General features: G+C 56.0%; 1 protein-coding gene across 2 annotated transcripts; it reads right to left on the bottom strand.

Moving 5' to 3' along the window:
- Positions 1 to 254: 254 nt before the first annotated feature.
- On the bottom strand, positions 255 to 7,390 carry GAL3ST3 (galactose-3-O-sulfotransferase 3). 2 transcript variants are annotated; one of them, XM_066254063.1, is made up of 3 exons: positions 7,251 to 7,390; positions 3,664 to 3,900; positions 255 to 1,828 (listed from the first exon to the last, which is right to left on the bottom strand). In XM_066254063.1, exons 2-3 carry the CDS (start codon positions 3,786 to 3,788, stop codon positions 658 to 660), a joined length of 1,296 nt encoding a protein of 431 aa, XP_066110160.1. In that variant the 5' UTR covers positions 3,789 to 3,900; positions 7,251 to 7,390; the 3' UTR covers positions 255 to 657. The 2 variants fall into 2 exon arrangements, with proteins under 2 accessions (XP_066110160.1, XP_066110161.1); XM_066254064.1 differs by lacking the exon at positions 7,251 to 7,390 and adding an exon at positions 1,936 to 2,059 and having other exon boundaries at positions 3,664 to 3,745.
- Positions 7,391 to 10,263: the final 2,873 nt, after the last annotated feature.

The raw sequence follows: 10,263 nt of genomic DNA on the forward strand, positions 1-10,263 counted from the left end.
GGGGCTGAGGTGGCTCAGTCGATCGGGGGTCACTGACAGCGGTGAGCCTTTGCAAGGAGCAGTGGAGGAACTTGATGGAGGCTGGGTCCTGATCCTCATGGTGACCACAGTTATTCTTGGGCTTCTGCCTCATCCTCAAATGTGGGGGATCTCACTTCCAATGACTTACATACAACTTGCACATTTTAAAGATATTTTATTAAAAAAAGAAAAACCAAACAAACAAAAAACCCAATCCAAGAACTCTTGGTTCTGGGAGTCTGGGAGCAGCTTAGGTCTGTGGCAAGGGTGGAACCTGGAAGAGGGATGGTGTGGGGACCTCTGACCCCTGTGAAGAAGAGCTAGGGCTCCGAGAGGCTGGCAGGCAGGGCCCCTCTCTGCGGCCTGGGCTCATCCGCTTAGAAAAGACTAATGGGACTCAAACCCCAGGAAAAGGCAGAAAAGGAGTCTCGGACATGCCTCAGACCTCTTGTAAGTCACCAGTTAGGAAGGAGAGGATGGCCCGGCCGATTGGGCCTATCAGCACCCTCCCCGAAAGCGGGAGGCGGGATCAGATAGAGAGACAGACGCCCAAGTACAGCGTGGTGCTTAAGCCCCTCAAAGTAGGGACCTGATAAGGCAGGCCCTGTAGGCAGCCCCAGGCTGGGCTCCAGGAGCTCAGTGGCCCTGGAGGCGGCGGGGCAGCGCCCGGATGGGCCGAGGTGGGGGATTGTCTAGGACTGGTTCTGGCCGGACCCGCACACCGACCCGGCGCTTCTGCTTGCGCAGCAGGTAGTTAGAGTACTGTACCTCGGGCATGGCCAGCTTGAGGCAGGCTTCAGCGGCCGGGCCAGTGCCACCATTGGGCAGGTCGTAGCCCATGATGTCCACCTTGCGGCTGGGCTGCCATGGCTGCAGTTGCTTGGTGCGGATCTGCGCGGCGGGCCGCAGCACCGGTTCATCGCCGAAGCAGTGCCGCAGCAGGCGCTCGCGGGCCTCGCGCAGCTCGCGCGCCTCCCGCTCCACGCAGGCACGGCCGGCGCGCGCCACGCGGCGCCAGAAGGTGGCATTGAAGTGGTCGTAGAGGCCGGCGTCGAGTGCGTTCCAGGCTCGCGCGGCCCGAGCCAGCGCCGCGGGAATGGCGGCCAGGCGCGAGGTGGCGGCGCGCGCGTTGAGCTTGGCATAGAGCACGTCCTCCAGGTCCCAGGCCAGCAGGCGCCGCAGCAGCACGAGCGACTCGTCGAAGTACTCGGCTATCATGACCAGCGAGAAGACCTCCTCCACCTGGCGGATGAGGCCCGCCAGGTAGGCGGCGTCCTCTCGCGGGCTGCGCTCGTTGTCGCCGCCCAGGTCGTAGGCCAGCGTGTTGTGCGCAAACATGGCGAAGTGCTCGCCGGCGCGGTAGTAGGCCTCTGGCGCGCGCAGGAAGGCCTCGAGCGACGCGTTGGGCACACGCCGGAAGGCTGGGCAGTACTGGTTGTAATAGCTAAAGAGCGACTCGAACATGGCAGCGGGCTCGCGCAGAATGGTGATGTAAATGGTGCCCGGGGGCATGAGGTGCTCGAGCTCCACACGGTCGAAGCGCAGGTGGCTGGCCAGCATGTGGGGCGGCCGTGTGGCCGGGTGCACGAAGTGCGCCGAGAAGTTGCGAGGGTAGCAGAACTGGTGCTCGCAGCTCGGGTGTGGCAGGGCCACCGTCAGGTTGTGGCGCTCTGCAAAGCGGAACAGGATGTTTTGCACTGTAGTGCCCGCAGTCTTATGTGTCTTCAGGAAGGCCACCGTCATGTGCTTGGGTCGCGGTGGGGAGTCCCGCAGAGGCGGGCAGCTCAGAGGGAACAGCTTAGGGTACCTGCAGGGTCCAGGGAGGAGGGTGTGAGAGGTGTGCCGCTTGCCCCATGCCCCTTCCCAAGCATAGTGGGGTGGGCTACAGAATGGCCCGTTTTGGGCTTTACCCACAGAGCAGGAGAGGGTTATGGTAGGCGGCCTTTAAGATGACCCACGTGATCCCTGCTGGCCTCCTGGTATTCATGCTCTTGTTTATTTCCTTCCCCTTGAGTATGGGCGGGACTTATTGATGCCTCTAAGGAATAGAATAGGGTAGAAATGATGGATGTCACTTATGAGATTCCATTATAAAAAGACTATGGCTTCTATCTCGGTGTCTTTCTCTAGGATAACACATGCAGGGGAAAGCGAACTGCCATCCTGTGAGCAGCACTATGTGGAGGTACCATGTGGCAACAGTTCCCAAGGAATTAGGCCTTCAGTCTATCATAGTGCTTGAAGAACTGAAGTTTGCCAAATAACTACTTGAGTGAGCTGGGAGGGGGAGCCCTTCCAATCAGACCTTCCGATGAGTTGGCAGCCCCATGAGACCTTGAGCCAGCTAAGCCCCACCTGGATTCCTGATTATTATCACACAGAAGTGAGATAATAAATGTTTGATGTACTCAGCTGCTAAATTTTGAGGTGATTTGGTTACACAGAAATAGCTAACTAGTACAGGAACAACGGCCCATGGAGATCCTTGAGGAATTCCACTCTACAAATGTAGAAACTGAGGACCAGAAGGAGAAAAATCATTTACATAAGTCTGGCAACCCATACAAAGTCTCCAAATCCTCTTGCTCTCTGTCTTCTTGTTCATTTTTATTTATTTACTGGCTCCTCACCTTGTGGACGAGTGACTTGGGCTTTGAGGCTAACCATTTGTTATATGATTCTGTTAAGACCTCTGGAGCTTTATTTACTCATTCATTTAGCCAATTTTTTTTTTAGCATATCCTGTGTGCCAGACACTGTTCTAGGCTCAAGAAATATGATAGTATAAGAAGCAGATAATACTCCTAGTCCTCAGGAAGGTTTCATTTCTGCTTCCTCGTTCCTGAAAAAGGGCATTTGGGATTACAGATAACCCGTAAGCTCTCTCCAGACTTTGAGGCACTCTCTTGTTTCTTTTCCCCTATCCTAATCATAATGTGATGAGGACAACTTTAAGCAGCTTTGAGAACACCATTGAGATTTCCTATCGGTGGCCAATTTTGGCTCAGGATAATGTCTACACAGACGCCCATTTAAAGACCAGCAAATCATCCGGCAAAGGGGATTGGGCCCACTCACCATTCTCCAGGGCATACCATATAGAAAACGGGCAAAGTTGAGACCCTGAGGGGTGCAGGGATTTGTTGGGCTCACCCGTGAGCCAGGGGTAGGGTCAGAGCTCCTGTTAGTCACCACATGGTATCCTGTGTCCGGGTGACTAGCTGGGACACACATATCATCAGTTCTATTTTATGTTGAGGAAACTGGGGCTCAGAGGAGGGGACTTTTCCAGCACAACAGAAGTAGTGAGAAGTTGTTTGCAGTCCTTTGGAGAGGCACCCTGAATGTGATGCCATGCAAAGGACTTTGGCTGGATTAGAGTCCCAGCCTAGTCACTGACTAGCTCTATTACTTGAAGCAAGTCACTCAGCCATTTCAATGAAGATCAGTCCTTGCCCTGGGAGGCTGTGTGGATCTAAAGAGACATAGGGAAAGCACTTTCTGTGAAGAGAGAAGGAACAAAGCCCAGCAGACGACTGGCTCTTTTGACAGGTGCAGGGGATGGGAAGACGCCCTCTCAGTTCTGGTGCTAACCTCCATTCCCCTGGGCCCCATCCCCTCACCGAGGCCCCAACTCCTTACCAGCTAAGTTGTGCCCCTTGGTGGATGAGGAGGCTCAAGGTGCTGCATGCTAGCACCAGCAGCAGGACTTTCCTGCGGCTCAGCATCTTGGTGGCCTGCTGCAGGCGCTGGAGGCTGGGTGCCATGATGGGTTGCCCAGCCCTGAACTGGCCAGGGTCTTGCTATCCGGGATGCCCTTTACTGGCACTCATGGGGGCTCCTGAGGCTCTGGTAGCAGGGCCAGTGCTCCTGAGAGGCCTGGCAGGAGAAGGAGGCAAACAGGTTTGTAGTGGGCAGAGGAGATGGGCTCCGAGCCCCAGCAGACTGCTGCAAAGGAGAGCTCCCAAGAGTGGGGTGAGCAGAGAGGCCAGGGAAGATCAGATTCCTCCCTCCCGCCACCAAGACCCTATCTCCACTCTGCTCCAGATAACTTAGTCTTGGGTGGAATTACAGGCTCTGGGCTGTGACCAGCCCTTCAGGCTACAGCCACTCCCTTACGCCCTGTCTGCTCTGCCTGCCCCTAATTTGTCTTTGTCTTCTGGCCATTTGTATCTGTCTCCCCAATAGAGTTGCCTTGGCACCAAGGCTTGGCTCAGAGCACAGAAGTGTCACCTCAAGGTTTCCCCTCCTCCAGGACTCCTTACCTGATGGCTTCAGCCAAGGGCTGGTCATGATGCTCCAAAAACTGGGCTCAAAAACACTGACCAGACCTTTACCTTCTCAAAACTCTGACATAAGGGGTCAATACTGTAGGCTTACTACGTGTACTGTCTTAATCCTGTTTAACACCTCAACCCTAACAGGTATTATTCCACCTTACAGACAAGGAAGCTGCAGCTGTAGAAGGCGATGCCCCTTGTCTGGGCCACACAGCTGGTACTAGCAGAATCTGGGCTCAGATCTGCTCTTTCTGTTCCAGAGTCCATGCCCTCAGACAGGAGTGCTGCTTCCGCAGAGAACCAGTTTCCCCCGCCTGCCCCGGCCCCTGGCACTGCTGCGTGCTTCTGAGCCCTGAGCCCACCTAGCTGTGCTTCTGCGTGGGAGCCCCACACCAGTACATCCATGAGAGAAAGGAAGGAAGGACTTGAGATCCTGGAACCCTATCTGGATTCCATCCCGACACCTGAAACCCCGGCCGCCCCATCGGCTCACTCTCCAGTGAGAGGTGCTTGCCGCAGCAGCAGCAGCAGCAGCAGCAGCAGCAGCGGCCGATGGCAGTCTGGGAGGGGGGTGGAGGGATGGGGAGTGCGGAGGGGCTCCTGTTCACTGCCCCGCTGAGAACCTCTGGGAGCAGGTGGGCCTGCATCCCAGGTGAGTGGCTGGTATAAGAGGCAGAAGGGCTTGCTTTCTGGCCAGTCACCTGTCCCCACAAATGAATGCCTTGGCTCCAGGGCACCCCAGCCCTTGGCAGTGCCAATGGAAAGTCAGCTTCAGTAGCAATTGCCTGTCCCCTAGCTAGGGTGGGGTCTCTGCTCCAGGGGCCTCAGTCTCCAGATTCTGGTTCAGCTTCTGCCACACACACACCCCTCTCCAAAGGGGTGGGGGAGCCTGGGACCTTCTGGGCATGTGCATGTGCGGAACTAGGACACCTGGGTCCCAGGAGGGGTGAGGTAATGTGAAAACTCTTTTGACCATCACCTTCCCTGGGGGCCCTGGGCTTCCAATCCCTCTTCTTCCCCTCACCCGATTAATCCTGGATTACATTTAAACCTGTTTGGGGTGAAAGAGGTCCGGGTTCCGGCCTTGCCTTCTCTCCGGGCCCCATCACCTTGTTTCCTCCTCCAGCTTGCAAACAGACTTAATCTGCCTGGAGCCAAGGGGGGTGAAGGGTCCAACCACAGAGGACAGCCAAGGGCAGAGCCGAGGAAGTCCAACCCCTCCAGGTCTTTTCAAGGATTGCTGGGGCAGAGGAGGGCTGGCGGTGTCGGGGTGGGCAGCCTGTGGGGGGACATCAGAGCCAGTGGCCCTCTCAGGATGTAGGACTTCTTCCCTTTGTCATTTATCCTGCCTAGAGGACTCGGTGCCCGGACAGGAGTTTCCCAAAAGGCCGAAGTAGGGGACCAACCTATTCCCATCTTTGCTAAACTCACCGAAACCACCCTATTTTTCAGAGGACTGTCGGTCAGCCAAAGACATCAAGCCTGGAGGGAACTACGGTGGAATTTTCCCTGGGGATGCTTCAACCACACAGAAGGGTGATGGAGTGCTTGGTAGCCACCTCCATCCCGCTCCCCTCAGCCCCGGGGGAGCCAGCTGGCCAGACCCCAGTAGGAGGTTCACTTGGAACAGGTCAGCACAGGAATCCCCCAGGCACCAGTTTCTGCTTGGCCATCGTCAATGATGAGACGCTCATCACATTCAGATACAGCCTGGTCTATTTCTGAACAGCTTTGGCTATTTAAAAGTTCTTTCTGGGACAGCTAGGATCCTCAGCTTGTCCTCTTCCACCTTCCACTCTGCATGGCTGCTAGCACTACCTTCCTAGACCACAGGGACCATTTCTCTCCGTGACAGGACTTGGGGTGTTTGAAAGCAGAACCCTGTATCCTCTGGGTGTGCATTTGGCTAGGATAAACATTCCAGGTCCCGATGGGTGCTGCTCAAACACTGGAGGCGGCCTCCCTTCCCTAGGCAAGTTCACTCCTTAGTGCCTCTTCTGGAGATGGAGTAGGGGCTCTGGCACCTGGGAGGGGCTGCGTTTCCCTCTGGGGTCCCCAGGCCAGTACAGGGCTTGGCTCCTGCCCCTAAGTGCGTCCCACCACTTCCCTGTTGCTCCTGTGTCTTCGTGAAGAGAGCTTCCCTCAAGCATTCCAGACAGGTCAGTGTGCCTACCTTCATCAGAATATCAGTGCTAATTTTAATCAGAACAATCTATCTCGGGCTACTATTGCCTGGTTTTGCAAATTGCTTTCCTTTCTCCAGGGCAACCGAGAAGAAATGGACTAACTAGCGAGAGAGCTCTGCAAACTGGCCCGAACGCCCACCCACTCCCAAACGAGTCCCTTTCTCTCCCCTCCAAGCTCTAGGGCTGATGTTGGTGCAGTTTTTAGAGGAGGGTGCCCTGGCCTGGACCACCTGGACCTGACTGTTGGCTATCTTAGAGACTCCATCCTTACTTGAGGATGGCACAGCCCAGTGGACAGGGAAACTGCCCAGGGCACTAGAGAGGAAGGGGCCAAAGGCTGAGGAGGCTGCCACTGAGTGTCCCAGGAGATCAAATGTCTTTTACCTCCCTCCTTCCTTTCTCTCCCTGCTTGCACAAGGTCCCTCCAACCCCCTTTCCCTGTCATCCACCCCCACGTCATCCCTGCCTTTGAATTCCCCTCTCCTCTTCTCTCCATCACTGCCCACCTCCCCCCACCCCCATTCCCTCAGTTTTATCCCAACCTCCCCCAGGGATCCGTCACCAGGATCTGATTCACCATAGGGGACAGGCCAAAATCGCCCTCTCCCCCAATCCTCTCCTGCTTCCTATGGGGCAGGGTGCCCCCCTCTTCATGTTCTCTAGGCACTGGGCCCCCAGGACACTCTCCCGCCTACCCTTTGTCCCCCATCCTGGTCCCATCCACCCTGCCCCCCAGCCCCAGGTTGGCTACCGCAGTACTCACGCGCCGGCTCTGCCTCCAACCCGGGTAGCTGGTGATTGCCGCCACCTCCCAACCCTTCTCCTGAAATCCACTGCGAGTCTGAGGGCGCCGGGGCCGTGTGCACCAAGTACCCGTGGCTCGCCTCTCCGTGCCTTGATGGGATCAGGTGGCGGCGTCTGCTGGGCTTCGCTGCTCTCCGCTCTGCCCGCTGCCCGCCCCCCATCTCACACTGGAGGCGGGGCGGGGGCGGGGGCCCAGCGGCAGTGCAGGGGAGGGGGAGGAGAGTGGTAGAGGAGGGGGTAGCCCTGACTCTCATGCAGCCGATGAACATTCTCCGGGTGGCATCTTCAGATGCGGGCATCTTCCCCCTGGCAATATTGCTGAGTCCGGACACCAATGTGGCCAGTTCCCTGCCCCGACTCTACAGAATGGGAAACTGAGGTCCCAAAGATACCCGGATACTCCGGTACTGCTGGACATTCCTGGGCCTCACTGGTCATCCTTGGGCCAGGGGTTCCTGGGAAATTAAGACACGGGTCCATTTACAAGCACCCACATGCTCCTCTCCTTTTCTTCTCTTTCTACCTCCAGCCAAAAACACAGCTCCAGCGCTGGGTCTGGTCCCACCTGCCCTCACACCCCTGGCGACCCCTTCTCCTCCAGCCCCCAAGGCAACCCCTTGCTGCTGACCCACTCTCACTCTCCACCGGAACCTCAGCCCTGCGCTCTTCTGATCGGAGCCTCAGTGGGCCTGGGACCCCTGCCCAGGCACTTTGCGGGGGTCTGTTTGCTTCCACCTGTCTGATGGGGAGCTGTTCTGAGAGTGCAGAGATGATATATGTGAACGTTCTATGGGAGCTCTTGTGTGTGGGGGTTGGTCTTGAACTTTCTACTGCCGATTTAGTCCTTAGCTCCTACCACCCGGGGGCTGGGGCTGGGCAGCTGCACTTCCCAGTCACACCAGAAACCAAGAGTCCCACATTTGGTTCTGTGGGTCATGTGGACCCTGCTTTCTTCTGCCCTTGGGGCCTGGTATGGCGAGGATCCTGGTGCTGAGGCAGCCATCCAGAGCTGGCACTGGAAGGAACTGGATTCCATTCTATTTTTATTTTTGTTGGTTATTTTTATTTATTTATTTTTTTTTTTTTTGACTTCTGGATTCCATTCTAGACCTGTACAGGTAGGTATTATGTAAAGGTCCTTGTTAAGGAGAAGGGAGTGGGGACACTCAGAGTCAGAACTGATTGTGGTCTCAGTCTGGCTTGGCTTCCTCTATGAACAATGAGGGTCTGACCCTATCTGGTTCCAGGGCTGTTAGGATAAAATGGGGCCCCACTTGGGATGTCACTTTCTAGCCTAAGCTACACCACCTCCTCACCCATCAGCCCTTCGTTTCTCCTGCTTCAGAGACCCCCATTCTCTTCCCCAGCACATACACGTGGGGCCTCTAGCCTCAGATGACCTGCCATTGGCTCTCCAGTTACAGGGAACAGAAAGAGATACTTCCTTTGTGTCGGGAATGGCTCTGCTTGAGTGGGCGGACAAGCTGGAGGGGAGGGCAGCACTGTTCTTTATTCTGTCCCATCTGGGTTTGGCTTCTCTGGGAGTGTCAGGAGACTGGGATGGTGGTAGTGATAGAAATGGGAAGGGTCAAGGTTTGGGCACGAGCCAAGAGAATTTCCTAGCCAGTCCTTTTTCCTGGCCCAGTCCTTTTCTGTCTCATAAACCTCACCTTCCCTGGAGCTGGAGCGGACATGTCTGCTCCCCTGCCCCCAGCAGTGAGCCTGTCAGAGAACAGAACTAGAATGGCAGAGGGACCTCAGAGCTAGTGGCAGAGGTGGAGAGAAAAACTGAATTGACTGGTAAGGACAGAGAGAGGTGGAACCTGGACAGGCAAGGGGTATCTGCCCCTTTCTCCCTCAGGCGCACAGCCGTTGGCAGGGGTAGGGGGGCAGGAGGCTAGGTCGACCCCCTAGGAGGCTGGTAATGGTGAGGGAAGAAAAGGTACTGAGTTTATTCTGGAGACTAAAAACCTCACAAATCCTGTAGCTGGAAGACTGTTCCTTTTACACACACACCCCTGGCCCCCAGTAAGTATTTATTGAGCGCCTCTTGAAAGCCAGACCCCTGCTCACGTTCTTGGGGGTAGCAGTGGGGAGAAACAGCAAGAAAGACTTCAAAACTAATGGTAGAGCCTGACCTGTGGTAGCGCAGTGGATATGGATCAAGTATCCCACCTGGAATACTGAGGTCACCGGTTCCAAACCCTGGGCTTGCCTGGTCAAGGCACAGACGGAAGCAACTAAGAGTTGATGCATCGCCCTCCTCCCTATATCCCCCTTTCTCTCTCTCTCCTCTCTCTAAAAAGCAATAAATAAAACCTTTTTTAAAAAAATGGAGTTTTGAACGTGTTATGGGAGCTTCAAGGAAGATAAGTTAAACAAGAAGCCTTAGCGGAGACGAAATTTGAGCCGGCCTGGAAGGTGGAAAAAGGGGCTTTAAGTGTGGCCCTTCCCCAAGGTCGGCAGCTGGAACTCAGTCCCGGCAGGTCCGCTGTTCTCCGGCCCCGATCGCCTTTCAGCGTATTCATCCACACCTGGGTCGAGGGTGGGCGGGCAATCAGACACTGTTTTATCACAGGCATCGGCTGTAACTTCCCGCTTTTGGCACTCACAACTCATGAGTCCTTCGGGACTCCCTGGGAACGAAGTCGTCCGGGTATCTCACTCTTGATCAGGGTGTCAGGCCAGAAGGCTGGCGGTCCAGCGCTCCCGCTGGTCAGCCGCTGAAAGCACGCCCTCGGGGAGGGACCAACTTTCCCCAGAGCCCCAGCCCCGCTCCAGTCCCGCGGGTTCCGGGTTTTGTCCTCAGAAACCGTACTACAACTCCCAGAAGGCTTCCCGACGAGGCCGCCTACGGACCATTGGAGAACCACAGGGGGTGGGCCTCTATCTGAACAGCCTTCCAACCCTGGAGGGGACGTGGCGTACGGCGCTGCAGGAAGTTCCGGGAAGTGGGCCCGGAATCTGGCCGG

The sequence above is a fragment of the Saccopteryx bilineata genome, chromosome 1 (assembly GCF_036850765.1).
Source record: "Saccopteryx bilineata isolate mSacBil1 chromosome 1, mSacBil1_pri_phased_curated, whole genome shotgun sequence".
Classification (NCBI taxonomy): Eukaryota; Metazoa; Chordata; class Mammalia; order Chiroptera; family Emballonuridae; genus Saccopteryx; species Saccopteryx bilineata.